Source organism: Equus asinus, chromosome 2 (assembly GCF_041296235.1).
Source record: "Equus asinus isolate D_3611 breed Donkey chromosome 2, EquAss-T2T_v2, whole genome shotgun sequence".
NCBI lineage: Eukaryota > Metazoa > Chordata > Mammalia > Perissodactyla > Equidae > Equus > Equus asinus.
The window spans coordinates 80,548,394-80,567,832 of record NC_091791.1 but is presented as its reverse complement, the minus strand read 5'-3'; the positions used below and the strand labels follow the sequence as shown (position 1 = coordinate 80,567,832).

The following is a 19,439-nucleotide window of genomic DNA, read 5'->3' as shown; positions in this document are numbered from 1 at the left end:
CTAGGTTGTATATATAATTCAGTGTATACTGAAGTCAGTGAAAACTATGTGGGCAGGTAAATACCTGTATGTAAGCCTGAAATAATTTTTGAGAGAGGTCTAACTTTATATGTATACTTAACAGAAAATTAATTTAGATTTGGATTTGCATACTTCAGATTTTCTGGATAGAATTTTAACATTGAGTTCACAAAGTTTTTCTCATGTTCCTTATTTTTCTTCCTGCAGTTGATTCACGCTGGTAAAGGAGAAGCTATCAGAATCAGGTCTATTTTGAGATCCCTAATTCCACTCGGGGATTTGGTGGGAGTAATCAGCATTGGTTTTCAGATGCCAACAATAGCCAAAGGTAAGGCCACCTTCCATTCCTTGTCATTCAGTAGGTCGTTGGATGTTTTAATATTGTTGTCAGTAGTCAAGGTTTCTCTCCCTGCAACATAGTTACGATACTTAAATTTCTTTAAAAGAAAGAATTACAAAGTACATTATTTTGGAAAACATTTTCTATTCTTATGGTTTTTAAACAGCTATGTTTCCAGTGAGATCTTAATTCATTTTTATGTGACATCTCAGAGTTTCCAGAGAGGAAATACACATCTCCTAGTGTTCTTTGGTCCCTGTTCTTCTCTGTCTTTCTTGATCAACATCCTTTAATTCACTCTTTGTAATACTGTTTGATGTGGGCTTGCCAAGCTGAGGAGTCGAAAGAAAGATTTCTTGGACTCTAAAGGTCTGGTGGTAGTGTTCTTTTATTCACAGAATAGCATGGGGACAGGACCCACGGGCAGTGAAGAGCTGCAATGTGTTGAGGGTTAGGGCTAAGTTTATAAGGCATGGATTTGTGACTTATTTTTACTAGACAAAGGAAAGATCATGTAAAAAGTCATTAAAATGGTATCAGTGCAGGTGGGGTCTGGTTATTGTGTGGTCATATAACATTAGACATGATTCGGGTCGTATAGATCGGCATGTAGGCCAGGACGCCTTGGGCTTGTCCCCCTGGAGTAGCCTTGATCCACATCACTTTTCATTGTCACTTTCTTATAATGCTTTTTTCCAAACAATGATCATAGCTTTTGACTTAGAGATTTAAAAATTCCCAATGCATCGAAAGAAGTGCTCTTTTCCAGACTAAGGAGAAAGTTTTAAAAAGATTTTTCTTTCCATTTTGCCTGAATGTTTATTGTCCTTATACGACATGTCATTTTGGGTTTCGAAACTGCTTGTGATTAGTTTTCCAATATTAACTCAAAAGCGTGTAAAATAAAATCAATCCACTCTCTCTATAAGTGCCCAGTACCTGTGCCCCCTCGCCCTCCTGCCCAGGTTGCGTAGGGAGAAGGGAGGGCCCAGACAGCATTGGGTGAAGTGCAGATGCTTTACTGTGGGGGTGGCGGTAGGGCCTCAGTTCACCCCAACACTAATACATTGCACTGCCCAGACTATGACAGAAACGGCAAATGGCGGAGGCCGAGGCCCAGTTCCCTGTTGGCAGTTCACTGTCTGCTTCCCATAAAAAAGATTTAAGCCATTATTGAAGGCACCTAAAAGATGTCTTAGATCCCAAATTATACTTTAGTTTTCCTTTTTCCAGTTTCAATTTTGTTCAGTTTTCAATACTTTGTTGGATATTGTTACATATTTCATTTTTGTATAAACTTCTAATTTTAGAACAACAACATAATCAGATAGAAAGTGCATGTTGTTATCCTTTTCTTTCATTAATTGTGCCCCAGAGAAGATTGGCTATTAATACCTCAAGCCTAGAATGAAGGGATCTCTCTGTAACTGAAGGAGGCTCACCCTACTTGCCAGCCATGTGATTATGAGAAAGTCAGGTTTCGTGTGTGCTAACCTTACAGACCCAAACCTCCCAGTGACACAAACAGCCATAATAATTGGACACTCATAATTTTAGGGAAGGTTAGAACTTACAAATTGTCCCATAGCTTTTTGTCTTCCCCACTTCAGGCAGTTTCTTTTTCTTGTGTCTATACAGATTTTCTCGTTTACCTTCTTTTTACCTCTCCTTTAACTCATGTTCGTTTACTTGAGTAAGACATCTTTTCATTCCCCTACATTTTGAGCCACAAAAGGGACACTTTTAGGAAAAAGATCAGAAAATACCAGTGACACACAGATTAGGAAACAGAGAAGGGCTAAATTTTTAAGGTTAGAATTTGTGATAACAAAGAACCAAGAAAAGGGACTCTAAGAGCATCCAGATGTCCCTTCCAGAATTTCCCCAATTTCCTCCAGTATACCCCGTTTTCCTCCAGTTGATGTGTCTTCACCAGCCTTCAAGATTTTTCAAGTTGATTCTTTCCTGTTCTACTTAGTTATGCTACAGTAATATTATTTTTATGATGTTTTTCTTTATAAATATGCAGTATATTGTCTACTTTGGGATTTAAAGGATTTCTTTGTGAACTATCACAATCGCACTGAAAGTTAGTTTTTAAAATGTAATCCATTGGTCATTGTTAAATTTCTACATTTTTCTTTCACCTCTTTCCTTTTACAGAGAATGTAGACAGAAACCTATGTGTTTTTATTTCGCCGTGTTATGCATTTAAATCAACTTTAAAACTTAAGCCATCAATATTTCTTCATATGTTTCAATGACAAGTCATTGTCATGGTTGTTGTTGTTTAAGCATCACAAATTATCAGTAATAATTACCATATGTTCTATATTTAGAATGGGAAGTTTGCCTCTAAATGTTAGTCGTCCCCCCACCTCAGTATTAGCTAAAGCCTTTCTCAAACATTTTTATCATACTTATTCTAGAACTTGAGTGTGGCCCAGACTAATAAAGAAGGAGGGGTTCAGAAAACTTGAGGGACAAGCAGATAATCCTGAAAGTAGATGTTCTGTCCCTGCAGCCCTTGGCCCAGTCAGGTGTGAACCGACTGTCTGAGCAATAATTTCAGGCAAATGGATAATGCAGGTACCACAGGGTACAGCTGTGCAAGAGGCCCTCCTCATTCCAGTTCAAAGGCTAGAAGTCTGGGAGGAGGCAGTTCATCAGCTTTATTGTCTTCAGCTTGTTTGAGGAGATGACGACAAATAAAACAGTAACTGTAGCAAATGGATGAATCTTGATTCCCAGGCTGATATAGTTGTAGAATTCCTTAAAATGAATGTCTACTTGAATAAGTGTTTGAAAAACAAACCCTAGGGACTGGCCCGGTGGTGTAGTGGTTAAGTTCGTGCACTCCGCTTGGGTGGCCCAGGGTTCACAGGTTCAGATCCCAGGTGTAGACCTTTGCACCACTTGTCAAGCCATGCTGTGGCAGGTGTCCCACATATAAAATAGAGGAAGATGGGCACAGTTGTTAGGACAGAGCCAATCTTCCTCAGCAAAAAGAGGAGGATTGGCAACAGATGTTAGCTCATGGCTACTCTTCCTCACCTAAATAAATAAATAAATAAATAAATAACAAATCCTAATTTTAGGATCAACGAGTTGATCAGTCATTTCCTTAGGCACAGCTATATGTTAAAATAATAGAATCTTATATATATAAATTACCTATAATGTGATTTTTAGGAGAATTGAACTGGAATTTCATATAGATTTTTAATTGAAAATTATAGCATGCTGATTTAACCTCACAACTAAATTAACTTTGGTTGGATTTTAAATACAATTTTTCTTAGCTTAAATCTAACTTTTCCAATTACTAGGTGTACAGCCTTGAACTTGGACAAATTATTTAACTTCCTTAAAGATCAGTTTTCATCTTCTGTTAAATGAAGATAATAATACTAACTTCATGGTGTGCTTGTGAAAACTGTATGAGATCATGTCTGTAACATTCCTAGCATAGTGCCTGACAGCAGCACAAACTACAAGAGCTATTATTCTTATTATTGTAATTATAGGAAGGAAAGTATTAGTTATATTAGGTGTTATTAGAAGCTATGGAAGCTATTTGGTATTAGCCTTTAATCTAATTTGCCTTAAAACATTGTTATTTGTTCATTTCATGATTTAAATATCAAATGCATTCGTTGACGTTGAATCAAAACAAAAAAAGTTTTGACTTTATTCTTTCAGGATCATTATGGTCATGTATCATTTTTTCCTGGGTCCTTCTTTCTTCAACGTTGCATCATTCTTAAACATTCTGTGATATTATTTGTAGACTCTTATGGTGTGTTATCAGCAACAGTTTGCTATAATTGTCATGTGGTCAAGCAAGAATGCACCGGTTCTCTGATATTTTAAATTGGCATGTAATCCCCTAATTCCTCATATCAATGATCCCCAACCTATGACTCTATGGAATTATAATCAGACTCATTCATCTATATAGGCATCAATCACTGACTGTTGATAGAGAAAATAGAATGTCTCTCAAGTATGTTTTAAATGTTGTTAAATGCTATTATGATTAATGAAGCATGTTTCATTTGAAAGTCAAACTGGCTCATAGAGTTGTTTCATCATTTTGTAATTGCCTAAGCTATAAATAAGTGTACCGTGATTATCACATGGGGTACATGATTTTTATTAATGTTTAAAAGCAGCTCTTACTCTTGAAAAGAGTGAAAACCTTACTTTTACATTTTAACTTTTCATGGCATTTACTCCTAGTTTTACAATGTGAATTTTGGATGTTTTATTGTTTCCTTGTTAGTATCTAGCTTAATGCTATGTTCTTGTCATAGACACAGTTAACAAATGGATGTGAAAGTAATATTTAAATGACCTTGGATTCAAATTGTACTGTCATATTTCCTCAGTCAGTTCCCCGCACTTGCTTGGGGGTAGTAGAAGAACAGAAAACCAGTCAACTGATAACTTTATTTAAAACATGAGAATGCCATGTTTTACAAAAGTAGCCATTTGTAGTCTCTCTCATGAATGGCATGGCCATTAACAACAACGTGTCACCTTCTCTCTTTTAGATGGGAATGTGGTGGAGCCTGACATGTCTGCAGGGTTTTGCCCAGATCACAAGGCAGCCATGGTTTTGTTCCTTGACAGGGTCTATGGAATTGAAGTTCAAGACTTCCTCCTCCATCTTCTAGAGGTTGGCTTTCTGCCAGATCTCCGGGCTGCTGCTTCTTTAGACACGGTAATGATTTAAACAATTGATTCCCTTGACTTTTGACTCTTCATTCTTTGGCTTATGATATTCTTTCACAGATAGGTTCATTCATTCATTTATTGTCACCAAATATTTATTGAGTATCTATTATACTTTTAGGTAAGCAGTGGGCAAGCATAAAATAAAATAGACTGTGTACTCAAGGATTTCACTGAATAGTGGAGAAAACTGACAATCTCAGGAGTAAGATAAGAATTCTGATCAGGTGCAATGGAAGACAATAAGAAGTTCATATAACACTAATTTTAGAGATCACAGTGGCTCCTGTTAACCTCTAAGTTGTCCTAAACAATTATGCTTCTCAATTAAAGCAATTAAAGTCTTCAGAAAGCTTAATGGACATTGTTGAGTCATGCCAATTACAATATCATCCTGGTGCCTTCATTCTTTAACGTACAGATATATCTGTACGTATATCCAGTGGCCCTGTCCTGTATATCAGCGGTCCACATGGAGAATCTGCCATTGTCAGTGCAACTGTTCTGCTATTTGAAATGTTGTAGAATAAGCTGACGTTCTAAATGTTATTCTAGGAGTTAATAATACCTCCTTTTATTCTCAATTAAATAAGTCCTCTTTAATTCAGAGGAAATCAGATCTTGAGTTGACAGTAGCTCTTTCTTGAAAGCCGTGAGAGGAGAATCATAAAAATGAAACTGAAATTTGTTTTTTCTTTCTTGAGTGTGTTCACATGAAATTCTGAACCTAAAGAGTGTAGTTGATAACATAGTAAGGCAATCTACCTTTGATTGTTGGTGCCAGTGGACATAAGCAGAAATATAAATAAAATTAATAAATAGAATTCAGAAAGAATTTATGAATATGAGATCTGTTAGAAGAATAAGTTCCTTTCTCTTTCCTCCTCTCGTAAAGTGCTGATATTCATTGATATCATTAGTGTCTTCATCTTCCTACTATTGACATTTTATTATAGACCACGAACCTCTTGGGCTTTTTGAAGAAATAGGTATCATTTCATTTTTATCTATTTATGAGCAATTGAAAGTTGATTGTTTTTTGTGGTAAAAAATTCATATGAACCACATTAAAGATATAATTGAGGAATACAATTACATTTTTCATCTTTTTTTGCCATTTTCTAGATAGTGAAATTGTATGTCAACATGTTGATTCCTTTGAAGATTGTCTGCTGCCGAACACAAATGACTTTCTACTCTCCAATTCCTTTTTAGGCTGCTTTGAGTGCTACAGACATGGCCTTGGCCCTCAATCGGTACCTTTGCACAGCCGTGTTGCCTTTGTTAACAAGATGTGCTCCTCTTTTTGCTGGCACAGAGCACCACGCTTCCCTCATTGACTCCTTACTTCATACTGTGTATAGACTTTCTAAGGGCTGCTCACTTACCAAAGCTCAACGTGATTCCATAGAAGTTTGTTTACTCTCTATTTGTGGGTAAGTGGGCAAGTAACTCAAAAATACCAAGTTTCTTCTTCTTCAAGAAAGAGAATTTACTGTGTGGCCCTTGAAAAATTATGAATTTTGGAAACAATTTCTGTGCCAAACAATTAATTCATTTGAGATAGTCCCATGTACTGAGGTATGAGTCTTAGCAGAGCACCCTTGCTCCTGGTCAAGTTCAGGAGTATTCCTCCAAGCCCCTTTAGGATATCTAGCTGTTGGGTAAAGTGTTAGACCGATTATGCTATTCTGGATGTTGGTGGGCAGGATGATTGCGTGAGAAATCCCTGGCCACTTTAGTGTAAGATTAGTAGATTCTTTTTTCACTGTGTGTGATGGTTTTAACTCCTCTTCCAGAAGGGAAAAGAAAAAAGAGACTTATTAAATATTAAAAGTGATACAGTATAATATTAAAGCATTACTTACGTGTGGCAGTGATGAAGGCTATTTCCTTCAGTCTGGAAAACTGGAAGTGTTCAAATGTCTTACCATGAAACCCAGAAACATATCCCCTCCTTTTGAAGTTCTCTCGGTGAAAGTGGCCATTTCTCAGGCCTCTAGCTGGAGTGATGGCTTCTTTCTAATTGGACGGGAGCTTTTGGAGGTGAAGGCTTGCAGCCTGACTGTACATTGGTGAAGGAAAGGTTTTCACTCATTCTGTGGTATGTGGGGTAGAAGACAGATGGGCTGAGGGAAGTGAAAATTAGATTAGCTCCTCCCTGACCCTCAAATTCCATAAAATGGAATCAATTTTCTAAATATTAAATGAGGTGAAGCAGTCAGGATTGCCCGACACGGTAGATGTTCACTATGCATTGCTTGTCTTTCCTTTCCTCCTCTGGCAAAATTTGCCTCAGCCTTTTTTCTCCCTCCTGCTCCTACACTCCCTCTTCTTTCTGCTTCTAATCTGGTCACTGAAGATCCTTCCCACCCACTAGAATGAGGGGAGAAGCATTTACTAAATTAATGGGAACAGTGGGGTCTGCAGTTGTGTGAGATTGGGAAGGGAAGGAGCAGAAGAGGCGCATCTCCCATAACAAATAGGGATTGGTCTTCAGATCTGAGGGATGGAGATGAGTTGGAAATGTAACCTTTTATAAAATTATGTAACTATTGGTTTGTCTTTGTATTGGAAACACGTCAAATTAACATCATCTGAAGAGAGGTATAGGTCCAGGTTCTTGGGTACATCATTTAATCTAATGACTTAGTTTAGACACATTTCCCATCATTATTAAAATTAGCTTTGTTCCACCAGCCAATTGAGACCTTCTATGATGCAGCACTTACTCAGAAGATTAGTATTTGATGTCCCATTATTAAATGAACATGCAAAGATGCCTCTTAAGGTAAGTATAGGAAATATTTGTGGTTGTTTGATTACTGGGTCCTCTGACTTTGTTTCCCATTACAACATGTACATCTCTTAGATACATCATGTTTGACCTTTGACATTGGAAAATTTCTCCCACTTATTGAAATGGGCATACAAGTTATAGATATGTGTATATTAGCCTAAAATAAACAAGTAATAAAAGACCATGGAAATCCTAAGACATATCCTGTAAGTCAATGGACATGCAAATCAATGGGAACAAATGGGCTACAAGGAGGAGATGAGCCAAGATATTCTTAGGCTGAAAAAAGTCTTTCTCTATGAAAATTGATTTTGGTTTAATAAATTTAGATAAATTAATGAATTATATAAAGTAAGTTATATCCTTGCTGATAATCTCATTTTTCCGGGTTTTATCATCAATGATAGCCCTTGTCATGCAAATTTTCTTGATACAAGTAAGCTGGAAGATACCCGAAAAAGAGAGTATCAGTTTATTTATTTATTTATTTATTTATTTATTACCCGAAAAAGATAGAGTATCAGTTTGTTTATTTATTTATTTATTTATTTATTTATTTATTTATTTATTTGGGGAAGATTAGCCCTGAGCTAACTGCTCCCAATCCTCCTCTTTTTGCTGAGGAAGACTGGCCCTAACATCCATGCCCATCTTCCTCTACTTTCTATGTGGGACACCTACCACAGCGTGGCGTGCCAAGTGGTGCCATGTCCGCACCCGGGATCCGAACCAGCAAACCCTGGGCTGTGGAGAAGCGAAACGTGTGAACTTAACTGCTGCACCACCGGGCTGGCCCCACAGTATCACTTTATGTGATAACACTCTTTTACATTATAGATGTTTCCATGTTAATCCAAGCAAATTAGATCTCAATATTTCATCATTTAAGATTCCTAAATTGTGTGTGTGTGTATGTTTTGTAACTGAAAGGGAGACTAAGCTAGAAATATTTCTACAGTGAGAGATGTAGTTAGTTTTAATAACAATAATCCCTATCAATTTATTTCCCTCCTTAGATGTAGAAGAGAGAGTCCAAAATTTTACTGTTGACTCGCAAAGTTCATTTTATTAATTTGGCAAATAGTGAATACTCGTTACTTTATAGATCAAGAATGAATTATCGTAAGAGCTGCCAAATAAATGAAAAATTCTGCTCTTGTCTTTGAACTTCTGATTTAGTCCTGAGCAAACAAAATATACATAAGTGAAACCTAAGAACCGACATAGACATTCAGTAAGATAATAAATTGCATCCATAGCCACCAAAGAAATATAGATAAAGAAATTATTGAAGTAGGGCAGTTTTGAAATTTACTTAGAGATGGAAGTTCTGAAGCAAAACATAAGGTGTGATCATTACGGATAGGCAGACAGGAAGCAAAAATATTCAGCAGTATAGTTCCCTTAGAATGCACATTTTAGGTACTTACTTGTGCCTCTGGGTCACCTGAAATTAATTCCTTTGTTGTATGCATGGATTCCAGGGGATAATAATGCATAGAATTGTGAGTAAATGATAAGCAAAGAATCTCATAAAGAATGCTGTTCAAGATAGAGTGATTTGTAAAATTGAGTGTTTGGTCCTCATACTTTGATCAACATGTGATAAATTTGAAAGAGACATAGTATTTAAGGTAATAATATTCTCCGAAAGAATTGATGTGGACTGAGCAGTTTCCTTTCAGTTATATGGCACTAGAATTCCATATGGGAGGAAATGGAGAAAATATAAAATTTGTCTTTAGCTCATTGTTTTTATCATTGTTTTCCCATGTAGCTGCTGACAAATCATTATGAAAGATGCTGGAAATATTACTGCCTGCCTGGAGGGTGGGGGAACTTCGGAGCTGCCTCGGAAGAAGAACTTCATTTATCAAGAAAGTTGTTCTGGGGCATTTTTGATGCCCTGTCTCAAAAGGTAATTTACTATTTTGTGGGTTTATTTGTGTGATGAAATATTTTGTCTGTGTGATAAAATAATAAAAAAGCCATAGGTTCTTAGGTACTCTTAGTAGAATACTATCTTTACTTATCAAGCCTTAAATGTTTTATTTTTTCTCTTTTCTCAACTTACAACAAATGTTGAGAATGCAATTTATGTCGACTTTTCATAATCGTTAAGGTAGCATGTTCCTTGTGATAATAACACATTCTGGGTTAAAAATGGCTGAGCATTTCAGGAAATTATGCCCATGGTTTGATCACTTTCTGTGCATTTTGACTTATTTGAAGTTAAACCCTCCCCAGTCACCTCCCCCCCAATCTTCTAAAGCCTGAAGAAATCTTATCAAAAAATAAAAATATTGAAGCTGGTAAAATTATAATATTCCAGTGGCCCTCACTGACTTTTCCCACTTTGCTGCTATGGGATTTAAGTACCTCCACTCAGAGTCGCTTTATATACGTGACATTCCCTTATAGTTGCCATGTTTATAATGAATGGTTCATATCCTTTCAGAAGACTGGACGGTAGTATTTCATGGAAAGTCAGAACAACATACTTTGTATGCTTATGCTTAAATTACTAATCAAAACCAGTTTGAATTCCCAGCTAGACATTATTAGATGACTGGAGTCATATAACCAGAAGTGTGCTCCATAATAGGGGAAAATTGGTTTGTGAGTACATTTGATCGCTCTGGCTGGATGCTTTTTCTTGCTGAATTGCCTTTGGTAAACTGAGAGTCCTTTTAAAATAATATCTAGAATGTATTTTTAGAAGAATTTACGACATTAATTTAAAATTGAATATTTAAAGTGAGATAACTTCCAAATAATTATTTTTTTTGATTTTTTAAAAAAATCTATGAATATAAATTTAACTAATTATGTAATTAATATACAAATACTCTTTCCCAGAAATTTTGATTTTGTATAATCTATATGTATATCTACATAAGGTTAAAATGTTTTACTCTCTGGAATGTTTCTTTTTTCATGCTTCTTGATCGGGAAGATTGGCCCTGAGCTAACATCTGTTGCCAGTCTTCCTCTTTTTTTTTTTTCCTCTCCCTGTAGCCTGAGTATGTAGTTGTATATCCTAGTTGTAAGTCATTCAAGTTCTTTTATGTGGGATGCTGCCACAGCATGGCTTGATGAGTGGTGTGTAGGTCTGCACCCAGGATATGAACTGGCAAACCCTGTGCCGCTGAAGCGGAGCACGTGAACTTAACCACTCGGCCGTGGGGCCAGCCCCCTGGAATGTTTCTTTATGTATTTTTCATGTATAGTCTTTATAATGTGGTGCAGCAATAATCTATAACTAACTGTAAGGAATATAATCATTGATTAAAATTATGTTTATAGTGTAAAGACATTATACATTTGGAAGATTCAAGTTTGCTTCATTTCAAATATTGGAGAATAAACTTTTAGAGAAGAAAAGATTTTACCCTTCTTATGCTGCAACTACAGCAAATCTAGCTTCAGCTTCTCTTGTGTCTGATGGTATTTAAGGCTGTGTATTCCATTTTTTAGAGCAAGAACGTGCTAGGGAGTTAAGTTAGCCCAGGGTAATTGAGAGTTTCTCCTACAGTGTCATATCAGCCACTGTGATTATGTTGACAGCTTTTGCCAAATAGTAAAATGATATCCGTTTTTTTTCTTGGTCCTCCATTTCTTCCCAGAAATACGAACAAGAACTTTTCAAACTGGCACTGCCATGCCTGAGTGCAGTTGCGGGAGCTTTGCCTCCAGACTACATGGAGTCAAATTATGTCAGTATGATGGAAAAACAGTCATCAATGGATTCTGAAGGGAACTTTAACCCACAACCTGTTGATACCTCAAAGTATGGACTCTTTCTATTGCAGCAGATTTTTATTGTAAATGATGTGTGAAGTCTGAAATTGAATAAGGTACTAAAGTGAACTTTCTCTAATCCATGCCCCCTTTGAATTGGTATCCTTTTAATAGGGGTCCCTTTACTTGACAAAATGATAGTAGTGATAATAATGATTATACAAATATCAGAAGTAGATAAGATGTACTTTCTAGGATACTCTTAACACAATCAGGATTCTCTCTAGGTAACCACATGGTAATTCTATAATAGTGAGAATCAAGAAAGTATATCAGTTACATTTTTAGTAGAAAACTTACCCTCAATGTTTATTAATAATTGCAGCCAACCTCTGTGTAGCATCTTTGACTCAGGATGATCCCATCATGCAGTGCAAACTGTTTCTGTGAGCTGAGGGGAATCATTTCACCATCACTACATCTCAGCAAGGCGGAGGGTTACCAGCTGATGTTCAGCATCATAAAGCACAGCATGAGATTAAAGGGAATATCAAATGAGAATATTTGTGGAAACTTTAGCATGCAGTTAGAATACACTGTGACAACCTTAACTACAGACAAAACATTACTTAACATAAAACTTCTTACATGTACTTAGTTGCATAAATTGTTCTACAAATAAGATCTTGGGTAGTTCAGGTGTCTGGAGTCTCAACATTGTTGTTGTTGTTCCTGTCTTTAAGTAGCACCATGGTTTCCCATTGGCTGGGAAAGCTGCCTGTTTATGCCACATTATATTGTCAGTTTCATGGTGACTGGGCAAGATCAATGTTAGCAAGGTAGTCACTGATGGCTCCTATCCGTGGCATCTCAGTTTGCTTGGGAGTAACTTTCAGGCTTCTGGGCGGTCCCCCAGCTGATTTAGCTTCCGTAACCACATCACAATTACAACGCCAGTGGTATGCCATTAGTTTGATAATGCCTTAAATTTGCATGTTTGGTATTTGATGACAGTCCTGTGAGAAAAGACTCTACCCCCAGTATTTGGCTTATGTGATTGATCCTTTGTATCTCTTCCAAAGTAAGTAAACCAAAATATCACATGTTCACATTCCTACGTGGGTAAGTTTGTGGCTTGCTAACGTACAATATAATCCAGAATTTTAAAATAACATCAGAACAAGGTCATGGTTTTGGTGTTGATTAATTAAATCTAATTAATTAACAATGTTGGGCATGTATATTCATTTACCTAAGCTTGCCCCTTTGGGGACTTCTTAACAGATTAGGTTTGCATAGTGATATCAAAAATTTCTGTCTTTGTGATTTTTATATTTTGGTACTTCAGTATGTGTATTTCATATGGTTCAATTACTGACTGATAACATTGCTGGAAAACAACAGTGATGTACCTCATTATACTCGGTTTAAATAGAATTCTATTCTCAAAGTTAATTGTGTTAAGTTATATTCATTAATGAATGGAATTATATATATATAAATTTTCCATTCATAAATAAATTTGATATTCCCAAGTCTTACATTTACCATCAGAGTTGGTCATCAACTGCATGCACTCAACATCTGCTCAAGAGATTAAATATTTATTTAAACATGAAAGGAATCAAAACTAAATGTTATCAAAATCATAAAGCATGAGTTTGTTAATAACTTTTCCCTATAGTCCTATTAGTAACATTTAGAATTTTATATATGGACCATTAATATTTCAAATCATTAACACAGCACTAGCTGTATGAAATTAATTTAAAATTTTCGTTCATTTTTAAAATTTAACACGTCAGATTTCAGCAGTCTTTTACCAATTTATACCTGTTGCAGAAGAGTTAAGTCAAAGGGAGACTAACTTCAAAGAACAAATATGGGAGAGAAACATGTCTTTAAGCTTGCTCACTCTAACCAGATCTTGAGTCAGGTTTTTAAACTTTTTTCTGGTATAATCTTTTGTCCTCATCTTTGAATGTATTTTAATTATTTTTGTTTATACTATGTGTAATTTTTATCTATAACTTATATTAAGATACAGTAAAGTATGAATCAGTGTAAGATGAGCAGAAAGAACATTATCTGCTTGACTTTTCTTATATAGTTCTACGATATGGGAAAGCAATACCTTGTTAAAATGATTTTGTAACAGTTGTGCATCAAATGAGATTTAAGCAGTCATAAGTTGTGAGTAAATGATTAATATGATTCCCTGTAAATCCTGTGAAAATGAAGCTTTTTTTTCTTTATTTTTCTCATAGTATTACAATTCCTGAGAAGTTGGAATACTTCATTAACAAATATGCAGAACACTCCCATGACAAATGGTCAATGGACAAGGTAAAAGTCAGGGTGTCACATTCTAATTCAGTACTGAATGTACCTAATGACTAGTCACTCAGAGATTCCTGACCATGACGACTGATTACTTTAAAGGGAGAGCTTTCTCTAGATTCACAAAGAGCACTTAATTACGATTTGCTAATATAATATTTAGCTGGTTCTGCCACTGATACACATATGAATAAGACTATTTGTGTTGGTAAAAAATACAGTTTAAGAATTCAAAGAATCAATTAATTAAGCCATAAATATAGTTTCTAAACACACCTTGTTTGTGGGAGTAAAAAGTAATAATCATCAGGGGCTTGAGGAAGAAATGGTGACTCAGGGTTCAGAAATCCTTTAAGGAAACTTTAGCTTTATGTATAGATTAGATAAAATCTTTAAAATTATTAATGAGCATTTAGTGATCAGTCACACTTTCTAATCGTCTGTTGTGTTTCTTGTTGCTAAGTGGGTCTGCAGTTCAGTAAACGTAGATTACCTGGACAGATGACATGTTTTATTTGTATTGACAAAAAAACCCAACCCGAATGAGATGAGTAAACCAGTGGCAACCTGTGACAGGAGTCCTACATATTATGAGATTTTCTAAAGGAAACGTTATGCCTGAGTAGTCACATTTATGCTGTCTCATTTAAACTTGAGAAAGGGGTGGTTAAAATAAGTTTGTCGGAGACACTGACTTGAGATGATGCAGGGATCCAAAATAAGCAGAGAGTGATTTGGTGAAGCAAAAATCCAACAGCAAAGGTTCCAACAGACGCTTCTGTTAGGCAGCAACTCAGTATCATTCTGCTAGACTTCACATGAGGCTTCAATCCTTGTCCTGACCAACCCAGTCCCTGCTCCCTCTGAGAAACCATCTTTTTGTTTTGATAAACGTGTGACTCTTTCTTCAGTAATTTAATTGACTTACTAGGTGAATCAGTAAGAGTTAAGTGTTGGTTTTATGTAGAGACTAGTAAGTACTGAGCTGGTGGGCATGGTGATGGAGAAGACAGCAGTATTGATCTGTTCCTGTCTAGTTACCTGGATTCCCTAGGCAGATGTGATATGGGAAACAGTGATATGTATGAAATTATACAGGCAAAATAATTGGAACAAATGTGTTGAAAGATAATTGGATGTAGGAGTGGGGGAAACAAGCAGCATTATTTAGGGAAGCTTCCAAATAAAATGGCATACTCTAGTTTTCCTGTTTAAAAGGAGTGTTTCAAATACACGTGTAACAGGTGAGGGTCCCAAGAGGTACTAGAATAAATATCACAGGGGCCCTGTGACCTGCAGCCTCCTCCCGGGGGAGAGCTGATTGACACAAGCACAGACCTGGGTCTGTTCAAGGACCACAGGGTGTCTTTAATCTCTGGATAAACAGATTTGTCTCAGGTGATTACTCAAAATAGTATTGATTAGGATAGAAATCTTTATATTGACTTATGCTGGATAAAATTCAAACCTTAATCGTTATTTTGGTTCATTTTAGATTTATTTTACCAAATACACACTTAGACACATGCACATCTATACTCTCTAAAGTTAAGAACACACATAAGGGGCTGGCCCCTTGGCCGAGTGGTTAAGTTCACACGCTCCGCTGCAGGCGGCCCAGTGTTTCGTTGGCTCGAGTCCTGGGCGCGGACATGGCACTGCTCATCAAACCACACTGAGGCAGCGTCCCATATGCCACAACTAGAAGGACCCACAACGAAGAATATACAACTATGTACTGGGGGGCTTTGGGGAGAAAAAGGAAAAAATAAAATCTTAAAAAAAAACCACGTAAAACAATTTTGATGTTTGTTTATTTTAGTTGGCAAATGGATGGATTTATGGAGAAATATATTCAGACTCATCTAAAGTTCAACCATTAATGAAGCCATATAAACTATTATCTGAAAAGGTGAGGGATTTTTTAGGTTATATAAGTTCTAATATCTTTTCAAAATTTTTTCTTTGTTATGTAATTTCTTATTAAAATATGTATTTTATATATACTATTTTTACCTTTATTCAAAGGTCTCATTTTTTTTTTTTTACCTTTTATCTTTTTCTCTCTATTCCCATTTCCTGTCAGGATTTAATTGATTGTTCTCTTCTCCACTTAATATTGTTCTATTCCTTTTTGATTTTTATTCATCTCCTATATTTCTAAGGACTTTAGAAAATATTCTTACCATTCTTAAGAGTTTCTTGATGAGGGATGATGAAATAATATTTCAATATGCTTATTATTTACAAGTTTTCATATGTTTTACTTCTTTGGGAGGAAGTCAATATCTTGACAAATGAAATGAGAAAGATTTTCTAGCTTGGTGTTGATGGAGGAAGAGTTACTTCTCTATTTATTCAGATGGTAGAAAAGCCTTCACGCATGTATCATGTAATCTGGCACTTTTTCCTAATTGTGTTTCTCCTTTCTAGGTTCTATCTAAAGTCTCAGGAGCTGGGAAGCTAAAGGCAATGAACCTCCATGCCATAATAAGCTAGAATCTCTTTTAGCAGCATTAGTGAAACTAGATCTCAATTCACACTCTGCTTTTCAGAATTTTAATTTTTTTAATTTTTAAAGTAACCATGCCAATCAAATTTTTTTTTAAATGGAGACAGTCTATTTCAGAACAACGCATTAAATATTTTTATTTTCATTTAGGTTCGTAATATCCCATTTGTTTGTTTTCTTCCTCTTTCTTTTTGTCTCTAGGAAAAAGAAATTTATCGCTGGCCAATCAAAGAATCTTTGAAAACTATGCTGGCTTGGGGTTGGAGAATTGAGAGAACACGGGAGGGAGACAGCATGGCCCTTTATAACCGGACTCGTCGTATTTCTCAGACAAGCCAGGTAAGAATCGCAGTGATGAATCCACTGTTTATGTTATTTTAAAATAATTTTAATCCTTTATTTAATTATTGGGTTTTCCACAACAAATAATTTGAAAATTCTGAAGACTAATGTAAAGTTTAGAAGGGGAAAAACCATGTTCCTTTTTCTTTCATTTTAAGAGGTTAAGTCTTGGTTAAAGTGCTGGAGTTTATATATCAGGTCATACTTTTCCTGGCTGGTATGTAAAGCAGTACCCAATGGTAAGGTGTTGAAGTTTTGCTAGTGAAGGCTGTAGAAAGTGTTCATTGCCTACAATTACGTGGTCTTTAGAGCTTTTGTCTCCTTTCCAGTAAGAATTGGAGGTTGGTTCTTAGGGAGCAGTGGGGTGGTCAGACAGTAGTGCTCCAGATCTAGAACCTCCGTGGATGTTCCACATAAGTGAACTTGAGCACCTGTCCATTTGCACAGGGGAGATATGCAACCAGACAGGCAGAGCAAGAATTCAGAGAGTGTGTTGCTAGTGGGCCGTGTCAAGGAAGGCTGGTCAACTTAGCAAGGCGCTAGCTGTGGGGCTCCAGTCCTCAAGATGGCAGGCTAAGGCACAGCCTTGACCTGGAGCACCTGTGGTTCAAGGTGGGGACCAAATATCAACTATTAAAATCTAGTCACAAGGTCACTGAGCTGCTTGCCTCTGGACCTTTCATTTTCCTTTTCCAGACTGCTCAGGCCACTATGTTTGATTTAAACAAAATATTGTGTTTATTATTGCCATTTATACAGATTACGCTTTTGAAGAAAGAAAATGAGGGTACTCAAAGTATATACTTCACATACTTCATATTTGAAATATACTTTTAAATGGATTAAGTTCTGATTTGCACATATTTTACATTAAATTCTCTTAAATAAGTATCATGTGGGTGGAGGCTGTAAAGGCGTATTTTACCTTTTTATCATGTATGCACACGTTTCTACCTAGATTACATTTTGTTTTAATCTGTTTCAACAAATACTGAGCACAAACTGTGTACTAGGCAAAAGAAATGCAAAGATAAGAAGATCCAGTTCTCATCTTAAGACTCTCACTTTGGCTTTAGATTGTCAAGTTAAACCTACTGCAGTCTAGTAGAGTAAGGATTAGACTGGTGGTGTGTACAGGTGCTACAGAGTGCAGAGAATGGAATGGTCTCTTTACTTTCCCTGTAAGTTTGATAGGAAAAAAGGAAATTACTAAAGAATGCAGGTGACTTTAAGCTTTTCTGGAAAAAATATGGTAGATTCCCCCTCTGGCCTCAATAGCAAAAATTATGAGCTCTAATTTAAAATTGTAAATGTCGTATTTATTTCCTCTTTTCCTTTCTCCCGCCTTAGCTCCTAGTATAGTTTTCAGTGCACGTTAAGCCCTCAATACATTCTATCAACTGATATTTATATAACCATCTCTTAAGTCTCACTGACTTTCAGAGGGACATGTGTGATGTATGGTATATATTGTTAAATCTCCTATGTGATTTCAGTGTGCCAAAGCTGTTGTGTGTAGATTAAGAAGGAAGGCTCTGGGAGTGGACCACAATCCTGGGACCCCACTTTCTAGAAATGTGCCATCAGGCATGTTACTTAATCTATTTGCCTCAGTAAATGATATCTATTATTATTACTATTATTATTTAAATATTCCAGAGAGCATTTAATTAATGCTAAGTAAAATAGCATGTTTGCATTTGTAGTACTTTGACCTATTAGTAGTAAAGAAAGAATGTTTCTGTCCGTATCAGAAATGGAGAGCAAAATCCAACCAATGCCACAAATGTATTTATAATCCTTGTCATGATTTTCACTCAAATGTCCTTTAAGCATAAACCAACATTATTTGAAATGTTGTAATAGATGGTCATTTCTTAATTACTAACCTGACAGTATTATCCTCTTTTTCAACTATCATCTTACCAAACTTCTTTTCTTTTCTCCATTACTTCTGTCCATTACTGATTTCCCATGGGATTATAAAGGTATTTTCAATTATGTAATAGATAAACTCTTTTGAATAAATTAAGGAACACTTTTATGGCATCAGTTTATAGTAAGAAATATAGATGGATGAATTGAGATCACTTGTTGACATGATTCTGGAGCCTGGTATTCTCAGCTTCCTTCCACTGGGGCTCAGTACTCCCTCTGAAAGGCAGAAATGGTCTGTGTTTAACTCAGCAGGATCTGGCACAACCTGCCTGGGTTGAAATCTTGGCCTCATCACTGAGTAGCTGGCTATGTGTGCTCAAGCACACTGGTTAACCTCTCTGTGCTACAGTGTTCTCATCTTTAAAATGAAGCAGATAAGGGCATCTACTTTAAAAGATTATTGTGAGGATTAAATGTTATAAAGCTTATAAATCACTTAAAAGAGTGACTGGCTATATTTCAATAAATGTTAGACCTAATAATTATCATTATTTTTATGTGGATCGATAAAGTTATTAATGTCTTTTGTTTACCATGAACACCACAGGAAGACATGAATCATGATTGCAGGAAATTTACTACTCAGTTAGAGGCTTGTAATTTGCTTATTAAGGCAACATAAGGGCATGGACAAAAGCCAATAACAACTTGATAGGGTATAGGTTAGA

At 36.0% G+C, this 19,439-nt stretch overlaps 1 protein-coding gene across 7 annotated transcripts in view; it reads left to right on the top strand.

The window, feature by feature from the left end:
- Positions 1-19,439, top strand: part of RYR2 (ryanodine receptor 2) — a 674,743-nt gene that overhangs the window by 495,717 nt on the left and 159,587 nt on the right. For all 7 annotated transcript variants that reach the window (XM_070492185.1, XM_044758547.2, XM_070492181.1 and 4 more), the window contains 9 exons: positions 229-349; positions 4,918-5,087; positions 6,314-6,534; positions 7,799-7,889; positions 9,676-9,816; positions 11,525-11,688; positions 13,907-13,985; positions 15,802-15,891; positions 16,693-16,830. In XM_070492185.1, coding sequence (XP_070348286.1) covers positions 229-349; positions 4,918-5,087; positions 6,314-6,534; positions 7,799-7,889; positions 9,676-9,816; positions 11,525-11,688; positions 13,907-13,985; positions 15,802-15,891; positions 16,693-16,830 — 1,215 coding nt within the window. The remainder of the gene's footprint in view (positions 1-228; positions 350-4,917; positions 5,088-6,313; positions 6,535-7,798; positions 7,890-9,675; positions 9,817-11,524; positions 11,689-13,906; positions 13,986-15,801; positions 15,892-16,692; positions 16,831-19,439) is intronic.